We start from the raw sequence: 18,316 nt of genomic DNA, 5'->3' as shown, positions 1-18,316 counted from the left end.
AACTTCACACAAACATGATTTTACCAACACTGCCACAGCTGTTTCCCTTCCACTGACATGAGGAACACTGGTACTTATACCAATATCTGTACCAATTTTACTCATATCTATATACCACTCCTAACTGAAGATCTCTGTGCTCATCCTGTAGCATCTAAGAAGAAGAGAAAAGAACAACAGCTTCCAGAAGCCATCTTACCTCAACCAAATAAAGGCAGTAACTCTCAACCAAAGTCCAGTCTGGCTCCATCTCCACTCCTCTGCATTTTACCAAATAAAATCACAGAATCATAAATTACTTACTTGTTATGGCAAACCTAGAATGTCTAGCCTGGGAAACATTCTTTTTTTTTTTTTCTTTCCAGAGAAGAAAAAAATCCTTCTGGCTGGATTGTCTTGTTGAGACATCAAAAACTGAAATGCAACAAGATAGTCTGCTTTACATCAGTTCTGACAGCAGTGCCAAAGCCTGAATAATTTGAGTTGAGCAAAAAAACCCAACAAAACCCACACTACGTGTCAGGGATACTTCTTGACATCAGAGACAGATCAGAGCTAGTGTGTGCCCAGATTCCCACTGCTTCCTATATTTGTCAGTTAATGCTAACAGGCTGGTGATTAGCTGCACTTTTATGCATTTAAAAACACTGTAACTGAATTTGTGAGTAGAAGGAAGAGAACGCAGGCACAGGAGGCCGTCAATACAGCTAATTTAAAACAAATCTCCAGAGCAGCTTCCCGAAGTGCATTACAGGAGTCAGTCTGGAAAGCAAAATTCGAACTCTCGCAATTAATAACCAGTACCTTCAAAGTACTGCAAGATGGAACCGAAGCGCTTGTGAGACAATTGCCAGAGACATATAATCTTGTTTGGAATTTGCCTTTAACTGTGGGAAACCTGTACTTAGAAGACAGTAGTTTCATTTTCTAAAATCAGGTAGGGAAAGGCTACTGCAGACATGGCATGACATAGAACTACTTTTCAGAAGCCATGAAATCACAAAGAATTGCCTACTGGAGCTCCAGTGACTTCTGGATTTCTCTTTTCTGCTTTCCCCATTGCCCCCAAACAATCTGGGGACATCACCCAGCTGGTTTATGATTCAAACCAAAAGATGCTTATGGTAGCCTTCCAAACAGGACACCACAGTGCTAGGAAGAGGACCAGAAGCAAAAAAGAAGCAAGCAAAACTCAATCATACATGTGCAGTACTGCAAAAACAGTATTAAAGCCCCAAAAGATTAACCCACTGCACAGGCCAAAACCTACAGATATACTCAGGAAAGGGAGTGGCCTAGCAGCTCGGAGAGATCTCCCTAGTGAAGGAACTACATAATCACACTGCAGTCTGCATTTCCTCCACTTCTTCCTCCCTTTAATGTCTTTTATCAAAGCCACTAAGCAGCACAACAGCAGAAGCAGAATGAGGAGCATGGTGGTCAAATGAACATTAGAATCATGCAGAAGTACATGCAACTCTAAGAGCAAAGGTTGAAGAGATTGATGGAGATTAATATTAATTAGAACAAAATCCTGTGGCTTTGGAGGACTAAGCAGATGCTTTCTCCATTGTGGGCCAGACATGTGGTCTGAAGTAGACGGCAGGAGACCATTCTTGGAGAAATAGAGGGGAAAAAAAATAGTAAGAGATTGGAGTTACAGCATAATATGCTGCATCTCAGAGCACAAGAGCAGCCACTCAGCAACTGCAATTTAAAAATGGATGAAGCCAGAGTGTAGCCTGCCAGAGTTAGAATATAAGGGCTAAAAAGCTGAACTACAATAAAGGTCCATTTTCAAATGCATCATAAAAGGCAAGAACCTAACGGGGACCAGTGGACGCTCCAAAAGAATTGCCATATCTTAAAAGACCTTTTAGGAAGCATGCTTCAAGAGAATTGCACCTATTTTTCTAAGAAAAGGATGGCTCCCATAGAAGCAGCAGTGGGCAGATCACGGATGCCAACATGGATTACTCAGCTGAGTCAGTCGTAGCTTGCCCCCAGGAGACTCTGGACTACAGGCCCCTCTCTGACCATAACCCAGGCTTCATGGACCACTGAAACAGAAAGCCTGTGCCCCTCTGTACGCTGGTGAGCATTGCTTTAGACAGTACAGGGAACTATGAGTTGGCAGTCCTGGGTATTATTATAGACAGTGTTATCCAGTTTCCCCATAAAGAAAATAAGATGAAGTACAACAGGAGACTTCTGCCTCCCTGACTGGAAGAGATTATGGGAAGCAATGTTTAAACTCAAGTCAGTAGCAGCCTTTCATTTGCTTCAGCAGGCTTTGAAACCAGGCTATAAAGCGTGAAGATCATTCAGAAATAGCATTGGCAGAGTTTACGCATTAATCAAAACCAGAAGGTGTCAGACAAAACCATACCACCATGGACTGAGCTTGGATTGAGGCCTGCTATAGTGCTTAGGAGCCCAGTTCTTTTTAGCAGTTTCCCAAAATGTGTCAACGTAGCCCTCAAGTGACTGAAGCTCTGGATGGAACTCCGTATTTTTAGCTGTACACCTGAAGTCAGGTTTCAGCAAAACTGTCAGACTGAAAACCCAAGAAAAAGAAACTTGTATAGTGGTTGTGTTACTTTGAGAATCCAAAACTAAAATAGTACCATTCTCTGGTGTTAAAACAAAGCCATGAAAAGACCAGAGCACTAGGAAATGTAGACACTGCATGCATCTTCAATACTAACACTGTCATGCCTATGACTCTTTCATTAAATAGTTCATTTGTAACTTCCAGGACAACAGCAACCTTTCTACTTCTTTATTTTATTGCAACTCTTTTTCAAAATTCAAATGAGAATGTGGCAGGAACCCTGAAAATTAACTTTCTCCTTCATGTCCCACAAGGAATGTCCACCCAGGAGGAAAAGCAAACACACAAAAGAATTTAGGGTTAAGTTCTAAGCAAGTGTTTATGTTATTTATGGACATCTTCGGAAACAGAATTTAGAATTTAGCAGATAGATATTTCTGACATACAGTATTGCTCATAGCAAGACAAGCTTATTTCAAGCAAAAACCTGTTACTACATAGCCATACTCTGTGTTTGCACAGTATCTTCAACCCAGCAAGCTCTGTTTCTGTGAATGTCCTCATCAGGCTTTCACCTTCTCAGGCACAAGACATAGCATTCTCTCTCATTACAAATGAGAAAATGGGAGCACTGACATCTTCAGGGACAAGCGTTTTATCTCTAATTAAGAGAAAATTCAAACAACCCCAGAATGGCCAGCCCTGAGGGCAGGTCTAATTTGATTTCACAGTGATGAACACTGAAATGTAGAGGCTCATGGAGGATTGTGAAGGAATAGGAGCAGGGACCCAGGATGGCCTCACCAGAAGAGGGCCAGCTACTCATTATGCGACAAGCCCTTCCTTTAATACACTCAATGACATTCCCAAGCATCACACCTTTCCAAGAGGCAAGCTTAAAAAAAAAAAAAAAAAAAGCTGTTTATGGAAAAAACATGTATTCTGTTGCTTTGAACTGTGCTCAACATGCATAACGTTCCCTTCTGAGATGGATTTAAGAGATATACTTCAAAATGGGAAGTACGCCATTTTATTTGCTGTATTAGCTTGTACTAAGAAGAATGCTAATGAGACTTTCCAGAGAAAGGTGGACCTTCAAATATATATCACACTCTATAGCACAAGGGGAATAAAGAGATTTAAAAAAAGGGGGGGGGAGCTTCTGTTGGAAGATCTGTTTTCTGCAGCACTTTGAATGAGTTCTCTACTTTTTTTTTTTTTTTAAATGACAAATGATTAAATGATTTTATTTCCAGCTTCAGGTTGCTCTCAGCCACTTCCAAAAGGTATTAGAGAGATCAAGGGAAGGAACCATTCAGTCACAGCAGTCTGTGCTCGGAGGAACTTCAGTCGGAGCTGCGTCATGCCAAAGGGTAGTTTCACATACGTTTTAACCAGTATAGATCAGCTCTGCCACCAAGAGGCTTAGCAAACAGTTCAGCCAGCACCGAAGAAGGCGTCAAACAACTTTTTGGCAGCTGGGCTGGCCTACCGTGCACATGAACCCTTGGCCTAAGAGTGCTTATGTGTCTAAACACGACCAGATTCGCTCACCCTCTCTCCCCCAACATTGCTTTTGCACTGCCTTGTGTCTCTCAAGCCAGAAGGACAGGATTCTGACTACTGTGTGTTCCTCACATTTTTAATCCCTTTGCCACATCAAGCCATGAATGTTGTGCAATGGGAATAACGCAGAGCATGAAGACTGACAACATTCCTACTTCCGTAGGAGTCAAAAAGCTCTAATCAGTCAGCTCCTGTTCTGCCTCTCTTTTTCACTGTGACAAGCACACCTGCAACTCTCAGCACACAAGACTGCTGGTATGTGCTGAATATAGTTAATGTATAATGCACCCACCTTCTTTAGGCTTGCAGATTTTAACAGAGCTGGTATGTACATGCTCTCCAACAGAAAAATTGCTATTCAGCCTCTGTTGTTCTCCTTGGGGGGGATGCGAGATGGATGGATGAGCAATGGAAGGGGACACTGGGACACTGCTGCTTTCAGGATCACACATGTGAGTTCCTTAAATAAAAAGCAATTTTGCTGGAAAATCCAGTAAAATATGAAAAAAGTACTCTGAAAGCTGCCCTGTGTGCAGCCTCTGGCAGAAGTGGGCAAGTCAGCAATACCTTCTTATGAACAGCACTGAAATCAGCCAAGCTAATGCAAGCACGGACATCCAATTTTGGGAGACAAAGGATCACAAGACATCATCTTCACTAAGGCCATGTCTATGCCCAGACCGGTAAGCACCCAGAGGTTTAAAAGCTGTTTTAGTACTACGACAGTTGTCTATTCACAGATGATTTCCAAATCTTATTCAAAAAAAGCATACATTCCTGAATCGCAAAGAGCCATATTAGAGCCATTATGTCTTCACATGGTGCTTTAAGCTGAAAAGATTTTGCAGATGGCAAGGGTTCCCATGTATCAGTTGGTGCCCTGCCTTGCTCACAGTATTCAGCAATTGCTCAGTTTTGACAGGCAGGTTTTAAGGTGAGAAGCTTAACCCTTATGACCATTTCTACTCTTTACAGCTGTACAAAATGACCTAAGGCAAACCAAACATTTCAGCAATCTGAGGCCTGACTCATGGGTTTTAAAAACCTGAGTCTGTATACCCCAGGTGTTGGTCATTTGGGGGTCAGGGAGAAACATTATTAAGTATGCCAAGGACTCCGCAGGCCTCCAGTGTGCATGGCAAGGAGCTTCATCAAAGCAGCCACACAGGGTACAAGCAAAGTCAGACCAGAGGATTTTGTAGTCATAACTAAAACATGATCATACAGTCAATTCCCCTCAGGATGAGAAACACAATAAAATCTTCATAAAGAAAAAAAAAAAATCAGGAACACAACTGCCTGAACGCAGCCTCTTGCATAGCAACAGAGAAACACTAAGTCTTTAAGCACATGATGCTACCTTGAAATTGAGGCATCATTAAAAAAATAAAAGGATTCTCAATGCCAAACAACACTTAGACTTTATTACAGCATGTTGCTAGGAAAATCATGGATACTAGAGTAAGAAGTCTATTAAAAATATATAGAGAGAGAACATGAAGGAGAAAAGGCTCAAATAAAGGCTTAAATGGATGAAGGAATCCCTCTCAGACCTTGGGCAAATTTCCATGATCTCTGTGCTTCTCATCTTTAACAGGGGAATCACTGATGCTTCAAAAGCATCCTGAAATTAAATCCACAAACATTTCAGAGGCATTCAGATACTTCGGTGACAACTACACAGTCAGACCCTGATATGCATAAAGTAAACAATTCATAAGAACATTTTTGTGATGCACCTATGTCACTTACAAGGATCACAATTGCTGTTCCATAAAATCATATCTTTAATCAGCCAGGAAAGGAATGTTAATAGCACTTGATACAACAATACTCCACAATCTTCTGCAAGTTTCTGTTGCAACTGTATAAAATTAGATCCCAGTGCAGAAAATTGTAAAGACTGCAGTACCTTTCATCTACTAACTCCCAAAATATTGGGGGAAAAAAAGAGGTAAAAAATTACAACTGAAATTCATCAGCAGACCATTCCTTCCTTACTCACAAACATTACATTTAAAAGCATGTCACCAGGAAAGTTGGGATGGAAATTTTGTTTTATGTAACTTCACTTGGGAGAAGAAAATGAAACTTTTCATGACTGCATGGATTCTCTTTTGTTTATTTTCACAATTAATAGTAATGATTGCAATTTAGCTGCAAGAATGTCTCTGAAAATATAGCTTCTCTGTTTCAATTTATTTCCGCAGCTGCAGAATTACATTATTTAACTTTTCTTTCTTAAGTGGATTTCCTTTGGCTTTGACTCCCATTTAATAAAGTGACAAGTTTACTGAAAACAGCCTTTGCCATTTCAGTGGATTAGTTCAGCAAAGCCTAACCTGATTGAAAAATAACTTCACTCCACGTCACTGTTCTGCCACTCAGTTCACACTATTGACTGCAGCTGTGTCTGGCCAGCAGGCCAGTTGTTTCACTTTTTGTTTTTTTTTAAATGGCCAAGAATAGCAATACCAACAATACGCACACTTCATTTTCATGTTCTGTGGTTGTTCAGGGTAAGTACGAACCATGAGACTGGGGAGCAGGTCCTTGGGAGAGGGCTCTTCCTGCATGGCTGGAGATCAGGGAGTAGCACAGGTGATAAAGGAAAAGCAAAGAAAGCAAGTACGGACCAAAGGCAGTAACAAAACTATTTACAAAGAGATATGCCAGATGAAAGTATGGGTGGAAATTAAGTAGGAAAAGCTCATCAGAAAATCCCAAGGAACATAGTTTAAACATGACTTGTTGCTATGCCACCACAATGTACAGCACACCTCTTCTAAGGTCCAAGAGCCTTCATCTCCCACTTGTCTCGCATCCTGCAGTGCTCTGGGCACTGCTGCATCCCAGAGAGACTCTTCCTTGACAGTACCCACAACTAAAGACAGGCATCAGGATTTAGCTTTTCTTTGTCTGATAAAACAAGCAGATTTAATCCATAGTCAGTTTTATTTTAACATAAATAATAGTTACTCTGTTCTTTCAACTCTGAGCAGTCTGAAAAGGTATAATTTTAAAACTCTTTTATGGACATGCACATTAACCTTACCTGTGTAAAGCAAACAAAGACCCTTTGATATTAATGGGGGGAGAAGCAACCAACAGGGGCCATTTAAACTCACAAGAGACAAACTCCATCTGCCCTTTCCTACCTTGGCTAGAAAACAAAAATGGAGATAAATGCTGACTTTTTACAAATGCCACTCTGGACTCATATGTCTTTTCGGAAAAATAACAACCTATTTACTTCTGTGTCGACCGTTCATAGAACATAGGATTTTAAAGCTTAATTAATAATTCCTCACATTTATGTACTTTCAGACCACTAATTTCTATAAAAGATTAAAAAGTGATACAAACTAGCTTAGAAGTACAATCACAAGGCAGAGGACATATTTTGTCACTGATAATGCACAGAGAAGAAAAAAACTTTGAGTTTCTGAATAAGTAAACTATAATTTACAAAATAATGACAAGAAATACTTCTACAAGTTCATAGTATTTGTAATTTTAACAGAAATTTCCTTGGTAAAGAACATAGATTTAGCTTATTAAATTAGAGCATACAGTCTTATAGAGAATTTGTCTTGTAAGGGAGTTGTCAACTGATTAAGAGATGAAACTTTGTCTGACTTCAGCAAGAAGAGCTAGTCAAAGGAAAAACTTTTGGCCAGTACATACTGGTCCCTTTTTTCTCTAGATTTCTAGAAGGTTAATAAATTAATCCTCACAATTTTAGGGATGAAGGTAAGAAATTACCATTATACTGATTTTACAAACAAATTACTGTTAATGGACTTGCCTAAAGTTGCACAAGTCAAATTACATCTTGAGCCTTGTTCTTAAAGTCACACTTTACATGGTATGTAAGAATCTGCTTAGAAAGTGCTCATTTGATTTTAGTTGCTATATAGTGGACAGATCTTTATATTCTAGCTGGTAGGGGCCCTTTTCTTAATGAAATCCACTGAGATACTGGACTCCACAATTAAAATAGGTTTTACCATAAAGGTCTGAAACAGATAAATCTGGAGCAGAATGTACTTGCTATAAAAAGTAGGGGGGAAAAAAAAAGGGTCTTTAAACTTACATTTGTCCCAAGAGTCACATAAAATTTCATGTCTCAGGGTTGTCTTCCAAAGAAACTAATGTTTCCCTGGAAACATGTTTCTAAATACAGTTGCTCTACTCTCATCTTGTACTAGCAGTTTGTTCTTCAAGCACAGAGACAGGCTATTCAGTGCTGAGTTTGTACCCCTGAAACTTGCCTGCTCTGGTCAAATCTCGTAATTTCTCAGGATCTGTCTATTTTAATAACTCAGACAACAACAACTGGTTCCAAAATCAAGAATACAAGTCCTAATGCATTAGGAGGAGCCCTAATGCATTTTCCTCCTCCATAGCATAGAAATAGAGATGCTGTCCTGCTGAACGCTGTTCAAATCTGAGATGCCTGGTGCTTGAGCAGACACTGCTGGCACTTCAGGAAAGGGACTGTACCCCAATTTAGTACTGGGACACTGGAGCCCCTACCAGTCACTTATAAAAGATCCAGAGGTCCCAGCTATGAAATACATAGACATCCTGAAGAGCTCTGGGGAACCAACGGAGCAAATTTGGGTAGTCACCACACAGGATACAGGAGAAGGATTCTCTCCTTGTTCATGCACTGGTGTTAATCATTTGTCTGTGTCTCCAAGCATGAAGCACACACACTGCTTGGCGAATACTTCACCGTGAGAGCAAGGGGAGAATAAGAAGCTGCATATTACCAGCACCCCTTCTGGTTACCTTGCACTGAACTTCTTGCCAATATCCACCTACAACTCCCAGGCAGCCCTGGTTCTGGCATGTTTCCTAACATGATCTCAAAGCTGCGGTGGGTTTGGCAGAGTGTTTGCTGTTGTGTGTCTCTGCCTAGGAAGGGTTGGCTCTGATAAAAAGTGGGTGGATCCTACCAGCCTTTGACCTGCCTTCTCTACACTTTGCCAGAAATGAAGATGCTGAAAGACATCATGCTTATCTCTTGACTACCTATCTGGCAGATGGACTTTTGGTGACAAAAAATTCTTCTTGCATCCTTTGATGCAAGAGAGGTGGCCAGAGAAAGGATACTGGATCTGAAGAAAGGAAGACTAAGATTTGACAGAACAATTTTTTTTCTCTTTGAGTGAGGTCTGTAATATTTTAAGTGGCACTGAGAGAGACTAACTGGTGGTTGTCTCTCCCAGCAGAACAACTAGGGAGCATCAAATGAAAACATCAGGAGACAGCTTTAAAAACAAAATAAAGGGAGGTGTCTCTTCACAGACATTGTAGTCTATTGTGGAACTCCTCACAAACAGATGCTGTGGGAGCAAAATATTTAGTGAGGGTTTACGGGGAGACAAGTTTGCATGTTTGTATGGCAATCCATGTGCTCATGGGAAGGCAAGAGGTTTGGGCTTGTTTTTGTTTTTTACTATTGCCCACTCTGTCTAACCTACAATAGAGCTTCCAGCACTGCATATAAGCAGGTGACTGTTACAAGGTACAGACAGAGAGAACAAGTTACATCAACTTACACTCCTTTTTGAATGATGTTGGATGATCTCACCCTTAGAGGGGTAGAGACATTAAAAAAAAGAAAGAAAAGAAAAAAACAGAGAAAGAGAGAGAGAGAGAGAGAGAGAGAAAATGAGGGAGGAAGGGAGGGAGGACCTGAATAAGACAAGCCTGTTGGTTATCCAGTCCAAGAGCTTTTCACTCACTTTTAGTGGTAAAAAATAACATCCCCAGTTAAAGCCAACTGCTTTAACAAATTACTTTATTAATTTAAAATATATTACCCTATTTGTAAAACAAGTGGCTTTGTTAAACTGAACTGGAAGTTAATAAAACAGCTGTGAAAAATTTCTGCAATATATATCTTACAGGGCATAACTATCACTGAGTCCATGGGTGGGGGAGAAGTGCTGGCCTCCAAAGTTGGACGCACAGTGGAAAAACCCCTACAGTAAGCATGAGAATGAAAGCAAATAAATAGGTCTCCTGTCACACCCTGAAAGCTGCCACCACCCAGCATTCGCCAAGGAAAGTACATTCCACATGCAAGGGCCCTTCCTTACCCAGAAAGGACTGCCACAATTACTCCCAGAAACAGGTCTAATCCATCAGACTCCAAATCTCTATGGGAAAGCAAAAGCCAGAAAGTCAGAAGAGTGATGCAAAAATGATTCTCAGCTAGGTCACCAAAGGGATTATTTTTAGACTAGAAATAGCTGGCTTGATGGGGATTAGAGTGCAAAGAGTAGTTATTTTCTCTTACCCACATAGGGAGCACTATTTCACTGAGGCCAACATCTTCTGGAGATTTATTTCTCCACTCCCTTCGCAGTTCTGTTTAGTTCAGCCTGCCGCCTAAATTGCATATCAGGAATCAGAGAATGCCTTATTTGCCCAGTTTACAGTCCCTGCTTTGCCTTGGGCTGAACAGGTTGCATGAACATCTCTCTTCCTCCCCTTCCTTCATCAAGGGAGATTCTTGTACTAAAGGGTAGGTGCTCTGAATAGCTAGGGGTACGGAGCGTGGTCCTGTTAAAGGTTTTCTAACAATGTAATCCCTTGATGGACAAAGGCTACCATTTTATTTATTTGTTTTAAAAAGGAAATAAAACAGTATCAACTGAGTGTATTTATAGGAACTTGCAGCTTCTAGGACTGCCAATACCTACTGGCCAACATACTGGCCTGTGGCACATAAAAGCACCCTGGTACTTCGGAATAAACCCTGAGCAGAGAAGCTACCAGCCAAATGCTAAGCTAAGAATTTGACTCTGATAAATTCTGCCAACTTGATGACTTATCAGGAGAATGCTCTTTTGATTCAAGGCATTGTTGCCTAAGTTCTCATCTGAAAAAAAAAAAAAAGAGTATTTCTTAACTGATGTTTTTTCAGGAATTGCACATGGAGCAATAGAGAAGAACCCCACAGACACCAAAAAGGAATCTGGTTCTTACTGAGTGAACAATTCAATCCCCAAGTGCTGCAACTAGCATTTTCATGACACACACCCTAGCTGCACTTCTGAGCATTTTTTCCCACAAAGCCACCCTTGTTGTCCTCCTGAGGATATGTTCCCTTCAGTATATCTGCCACCACTTGCAGTTTCTGGGTAGGAACTTCTCACACTCTAGTCCTTAAATGTTAAATGATTTGCAGTTGTCTGGGCATGTTCATCAGTTTCTTCCGGCTTGGAGATTCCCTATCCACTTCAGACAGGTGGAATTGTTCCACACCAGAGAACACATCCAGCAATCCATGTATTTTGGAGAAGGCATTTCTTTAGTAACTTGCAGTTTTTCAGATTGTAATAAGGATCCCTCACAGGTCAATGGCCAGTAAGGCACACCTTCAATTTGGCAGCATTCAGCACAGCTCTAGACAACTGTTTACTAATGCAGTCATGGGCTGCCTTCTCCTCGACTGAGACAGGCACCAGCTTTACTCTTTTTACTTAGATATTCTTCTAGTGCTTGGTTCAAAATAGACCAAAACATCCATGAAACCAAGTTAACACCTACAGTTGTTTGCACCCAGTAAGTTCACTAATGATATCAGATGGTTCATCCAGCTCTGCAAATCAGTACTCATTCCTGGTTTAAGACAGTAAAACGTTCCGGCCTCAATAAAGCTGGCAATATGATCTCAGTCCTTGCATAATTTCTGTGCTCTACTCAGTAGATGGATGCAAGAAAGTTTCTTCCTCACTATGAAGCTAAAGACCCAATGAGGCCTAACTGAAATATCCCCGTGTCCTCTAGGTGCCCATTTCTAGAAGCATAACCTTGTGCTCCATTTCACTACCACCACTGTCCCAGATCACCGTCCCAGATTTGTACCCTCTTGCCAATTCTTCTCAAAACTGCAGGCAAACTCACTCCTAACCCAGTTCTGTCAGAATGATCCCTATCTGCTAAACTACCTGCACAGTTACACTGGCAGAGTTGTGAAAGTGGGCCCCAGAAGCCCAGGAAGGGAGACGGCAGGAGCAGCAGGGAGCAGTAACACTGTGGGCAGGCTTGGCTATAGCCAGAGCACTGTGTCTGCCCAGGGCCAAGCTCTTCAGTTCCTGCAGGCACACGATATTCCCCTGTCTGGGATCTCTGCAAGTCTGAGACACACGTGGCCTGGTTGTCCTTCCCTCCTGCAATCCCTCTCCCCAACTTGCACTGGGGCATTTTTACTTTATGCTTTGTGCGTCACTGTCTACAATGTGCAAAATGGATAAGATGCTACCTCTTCTGTCTTTTTTAATCTCTTTGAGCGCCTTTAATTGCAGTCTGGATGGTTTTTCCACACTAGTGACTGTTATTATTTTATCCTTTCCTTGGAGAGTTCAGCTGCCTTTGCCATTTATAGGCATTTCTCTACAGTTGAATCTGTTCCTACCAATTTTTCCTGGGATATAAAATCACATGTTCAACAGATTATCCCATCGTCCATCCCTCTTCTGCTTCTTGAATCAAGTCAGAAAAGGAAAAACAACCTGCATATCTCCCTCTCCCCAAAAAGTACATTTCAGCCTATGAAAAAGTGGTACAAATACCTTGAATAGCAGAAAGAAATACTTGAGATTCACCAACCTACAATCTCCTCCACCATTCTACCACAAGACTGTAAAATTAAAATATGGGGTTTTTTTTAAATTTTTTTTCTCCTAAGGTCCTCTCTTCACTCAAGTTCAGTTCTTGCTTCCACCTGCACACAAGGATTTTTTTGCCAAGAAGTCCATTCTTTCAGGTAATTTATGCTGGAGGTATACTGTTTCTAGGTATTGAACCTTTGCTTTCCCTTTCTATTCTTTATTTGCTAAATTGACCACTTGAACGCTGTTGTGATTACAGAGTCCCAGAGAATAGCAGGATGGGCTAGTTTCAGAAAGATCCAGTCTAATTCCAAGACCAGTTTGAGGAAGCACTGCAAGGATAGCTTGTTTCTCACTAGATGCACACACACTGTCCCGCTGGTGCTCCTCCAAATTCCTTCTTTCTGCAACCTGTGTTCCTTCCTCTAAGTTGCATGAAAATTGCTCCATCTTGCTTTTTAGCAGTTCTCGTGGTTGTACACAGACATGATATTTCTCTGGCTCTTTTTCCTACTTCGATAATTTGACTTCCAGTAGGAATGTCTCTACACCATTGTAACAAAAATCATTTCCTTTTATTCAAGGGAAAGGAAAAAATGTACATGCAAATCACAGGCATTTTATATGTCACTTTTTCTGCATAAGTGTAAAAAGCAGGTAGAAATGCAAGCACAGCAGACCAACACTGTAAATAATACAGCACCATGAGAGGCTCCTGTACAGAAGCATTCTGTTTTAAACTACCTCAGCAATTTGAAAATAGCTATGTCTGCCACTTCCTTTAAAAAGCATTACTCTCATCAGTAAGTACATTATTGCTCCACTGAGTAAATGCTAGTTATTGAGACTTCCAAAAGGGCCACTGATTCCTGGTCTATAATTTGGGCATGGCACCTTAACAAGATTAATCAGCAGCTCAGAGCTTCTGCCCCCAAATGAGGAAAGTGTTGAAGTGTAATGCACCAAAAAGGGCTGTGCAATTGCAAAGGGACAGACAAATAGCATTTAATACACCAGGAGGATTCTGGATGGAAGGAAGGAAGGGACAGAAGGAGGGATTTTTATATATCATTAAATATATATAAATCTGTGTCAGTATCAACACATCAGATGTTTTATAGTTCCAAAGAAGGAATATCCAATACTACTAACATTTATTGAAACAGTAAGTTTCTATAAGTTTTGGTTAAAGATGTATTATATTTCAGATTTTTTTTTTCAAAGATGGAAAGTATACAGATTTTTATTGATTTAGAAGGAATGGTCTGTTGAAATTTTTACTAACTTATTCTCACTATATAGCAGAATGAAAATTTTTTTTTTTAAAAAAAACACCTAATCTTGCTAGTTGTAAAGTATCTTTAACTGTGAATAGGGTGTACACCCTGCAGCCGTGTTTGCAGACAGGGACCTTAGGTTCCTCTCCTGGCACTGGAACAGAAACACAGAGAGCAGAGCCATGCCACAGTGAGACATGTGGCGTTCATGGAATTGGACAGAGACCTTGGCATTTTTCATGGACCCAAAGAATTATTTAGAGATTTCAGGTCACCTACACCTACACGCTTTAGGTGCCCAAATGTTTGCCTGTTGCTTAACAAACTGCTGAAATGATTCACTGGATACTTCTTTAGTAATCTGACAGTGTTTTGCTGGACATGTTTTTTATGTGATTATTTTCATCATCTCTTATCCCTTTGCCAGCTTAGTTTTTATGCCAGATTCTGAAACAGCTGAAGTATTTACTTAATGCCTTCAGAAAAACATACCCCTGCTCTTATCAAAAACACATCATTTACATTTTTTGATCTTTCAAATATACAAGACAAGAAAAACAACTAGAAAGAGTGTAAATTTTCCCCTTATTCATTCCATTTCTGTATTTCCCACAATCATTTGTGTCCAAAATACAGGTTTTATAATTTTTTCCCATAAAATCGTTCAAAAAGATATTCCTAATGATCTTTAGCCTTAGGTTGAGGCTAATTTCCCTAAACAAGAGTCTGCCTCCTAAAAGTTTTGCAAAGCAGTCAATTTTTAGTTCATTTTCATTATCTCCAGAGATACAGAGAGTAACTTAATAGCATAAGCAGCAAAGAACAATGCGGTAGTTCAAGAGTACAATAAATCCATCCTAGAGCTTGTAGAAACAGATTTAAAACAAACAAACAAGACACATCATGCAAAATGTTGAACTAATATAAACTCATTCTGTCAGCATTATTATTTAAAACAAAGATAACTTTATTTCTTTGTGCCACCAAGTTTTAGACCATATCAGGTATTGCCTGTTCTCCTGCAGCCAGCACATAAGCATAGAGCTGCCAAACCATTGCACACTGGTGAATTCAGCAGAAGAGTAATTGTGAGACCACATGTGATCTGGATCACGTCTGTGCTGCAGGGTCATACAGTAATAATGTATATTTAACATTAACAACTATGGCCTAAGTAGTTTTAAAATCCTCCGAGTTTTAACAAGCTGGGGCATTATGAAATGCTTCCTTTGCAAGTTACACTATTACGCATAAGTCTGACTGCCACATCCTGGTGTCAAGCATAGGACCAGAAGGAGGGATAAACCTAATTCAAAGTCTGCTCTGGATTTATCTTATATGTTAGCACAGCAAGCTGCTGTCCAATGCCAAGGACAGCCTTGGAGTGCCTTTCTCACCCACTACAGGTGTTGGAGAGCAGACCCAGGATGGCAGACCCTGGCCAGCCCACTTTACCCTTGTCAAAGGCAGTCTGTTGAAGCAAAGCTAAAGCCCCCATACACCGACCTGCACTGTCTGGGGAGAGCCTGGATCAGAGCTTATTCTCCAGGGGAGGAATATTCTCAAGGAAGGTAGCGAGAGAGAGACTTTCAAAACAAAGAAGGTTGAATCTACTAGCTTTAATATGAAGTTCATATTTGAATAGCTTTATAATTCAGTCACATGTTGTTCATTATTACCTGGTCTTTGATGCAGTGGACTGTAGCTAAAACATTTAAAAAAAAAATCTCTGTAACTTAAAGGTGAGAATGTAGATGGACCAAAATCTTTATTCTGGGAAAAAAATCTAAAACAGGCATGCATAAATGGAGAACAGTAACTGCCTGTAGCAGGCTTCATCAATTGCATAATATGTATATCATTTCACAACTGCAAGTCTGCAATATCAATCAGGTATCTCATGAAGAAATAAGAGCTAACAGAATGGCGACCTGCTTTGTATTTAGTCTTTCAGTGCTGCCTCACAAAATCAGACGTGCAGTGCCACATCTGTTCTTTTCTACCTCTGTTACGGATTCGCAGTTTACATATCCTGTGAAGGCATGCAAATAGTCTTTTGCACAAAGATTTGCTTAATGATCTACAGAAGCTAAACTCAAATGGCCCGAGTAAAGTGGGAGATAGGGCAGAGTGGTCTCAATATTTCTGTCATGCCATGGCAAACCAGATGAAGGATTTGATCCCAGCTAAAATTAACCTGATGGACAAAAGGGTTTATTTTAATTCAGTTCCTCAATCCAATTCACTGCACAGTCACACAAACACTTGTGTCTGTACAAGCCAAGGGGGGGGGGGAAAGGGGGTGTTATAGCCGTACCTCTCTTGACAGCAGTACTGGCTTATTTCTATTTAAACTTTAGGTAAAACTATGTCTTAATAGTTCTTGGGCCATTTTATTTAGTCTCCTGAGTCACACACACATCACACAGATTTTTGCTACTGTCCAGACTGGAGACACTTCATAAACAAAACATGAGTCCTCAAACAGGACTGAAAATTATGATATGTTTAATTAAATATTCAGTGATCCAATGGCTGTATCTAATGGGTGTATTTTTAGAAATATCTGTAGTCCAATAGTTATAGGAGAGGACTGCCAAGATACATGCCACCAACATAAGAGAAGCAGACAAATGAATTTGTCTCTGTGCCCCAGAGTTGCTGACTTTCGTAAGCACTTTTTAAGGTCTCAGGATGAGAGCTGACCTTCTGATTGCATGTCTATGAAAAATAACTGATGAAAACAGCAAATCTTAAAAGCATCTAAAAAATGTGACATATAGCTGCGATGTAAACAGAACAAGTTTAATGACTGTTAATAGTGTGACTGTCCATTCTCTTCTGTGTATTCATAGAGCTGCTAAGTGACACCATGCTTGCATATGAGAGAAACCCTTATCCTGAGAGTTTATTCATTTTATCTCTCCATTCTCTCCCTCATCTTTCACCTCCTCCTCACATGTGATAAACCACAGAATAAGTTATACATACTGTTTATTTAGAACAGTTAAATTACCTATTTTGTTACTGGCTCATCCCAATCCCATTCACATCATTGGGAGTGGAGCAACTTGTTTATTTTTTTCCCCAGTGGCTGAAGACAGAAGGATCCAGAGCCACCTTCCTCCTTGCCTTCTTTGCATTTACCTTTTCTCTCCTCCCATTTTTCTAGTGTTCATTTCCCCATTTGATCTTTGTAATCTTGGTACATAGTTATCTGTACCTCTTCCTTTCTCTGTTCTTTCCTTCTCACAGAAGATAACGCGCCACAGAGATGCAGAAGTAGTTCACTTACCAGACAACTAGTTAAAAATCCAGAACTATGCACAAGCCATTTCTGATGCTACTCTGAGATAGCTGTGGTTCAAATCACTCCAGCTATAACATTTCAGGTTAGGACAAAAATGAACAAAATGCCCCTCCAGCATCAATGCATTGTGTTGCCCAAAGGCAGCTGATGCACTATCTCAGGAGGCCTGATAGAAGGATTTAGTCCTTACTCATGCATTAAATATCAGAATTGCAAAAGGCTGGTACCTCTTAAATCCAGCTTAACCATAAAAGGATCCTCTACATTGATAATTTCAAATCTGAAGGAATGGATAGTTAAAAGTACACTACATACAAGAGTACACTACATACAAGTACATACAAGTACACTACGTACAAGAATGAAATCTTTAGTTAGGAGAAAACAATACCTAACAGATCAAGATTTTCACATATACATATAAGTAGCTTAGAAGAGCCAAAGATCAATCCCTCAGACTGACCTAGAGCAGGCTGGCAATGGGGGTCTGATGTGTAGGATGCACACCCACTGGTCCTGAGCCACTCCTGCCCCAAGCTGGGCAAGACCATCTTCATGCAGGCACATCCCCACCTCACACCGGGCTCTCAAACCCCAGCCATCCTGCTTTCCCCACACTGGTGGTTTATCGCAAACAGATGAAGATTCATGATACTTCAGTTTAAGTTTACAAACTGCTCCAGGATGAACCATGCCACACACAGTTAAACGAGAGCTCTGCACAAGCTGTGGGATTTGACTTTCATTAGGTGTAAGATGCCACATAAGTGGAAATTAAACAATAAACTTACCTTGTTCCAATGACTCAATGCTCCACAAACAGAAGCAGGCTAAATATAGAACATGCCTGCAAAATCACTTGCCATAGGTGAAGCCTGCTTAAAATGCAGCTCATGACAGAGTTGCAAAGCATGTTTTTTACTGCGGTCCCTCACAGCCCCCCCAAACAGGCTCTGTGCTCCTGTGACCAATGCTA

The 18,316-nt window shown here is 40.5% G+C and overlaps 1 protein-coding gene across 1 annotated transcript in view; it reads right to left on the bottom strand.

Moving 5' to 3' along the window:
* Nucleotides 1-1,060, bottom strand: part of CLMN (calmin) — a 28,567-nt gene extending 27,507 nt beyond the window's left edge. Inside the window, exons 1-2 of the mRNA XM_026079451.1 lie at nt 1,016-1,060; nt 102-154 (exon numbers count right to left, since the gene is read on the bottom strand). Of these exons, the coding sequence (XP_025935236.1) occupies nt 102-154; nt 1,016-1,060 (98 nt within the window). The remainder of the gene's footprint in view (nt 1-101; nt 155-1,015) is intronic.
* Nucleotides 1,061-18,316: the final 17,256 nt, after the last annotated feature.

The sequence above is a fragment of the Apteryx rowi genome, unplaced genomic scaffold (genome assembly GCF_003343035.1).
Source record: "Apteryx rowi isolate R43461 unplaced genomic scaffold, aptRow1 scaffold_5, whole genome shotgun sequence".
In the NCBI taxonomy this organism is placed as follows: Eukaryota; Metazoa; Chordata; class Aves; order Apterygiformes; family Apterygidae; genus Apteryx; species Apteryx rowi.
Note: the sequence above shows the minus strand (reverse complement) of the source record. Positions and strands in the feature narration are given on the sequence as shown.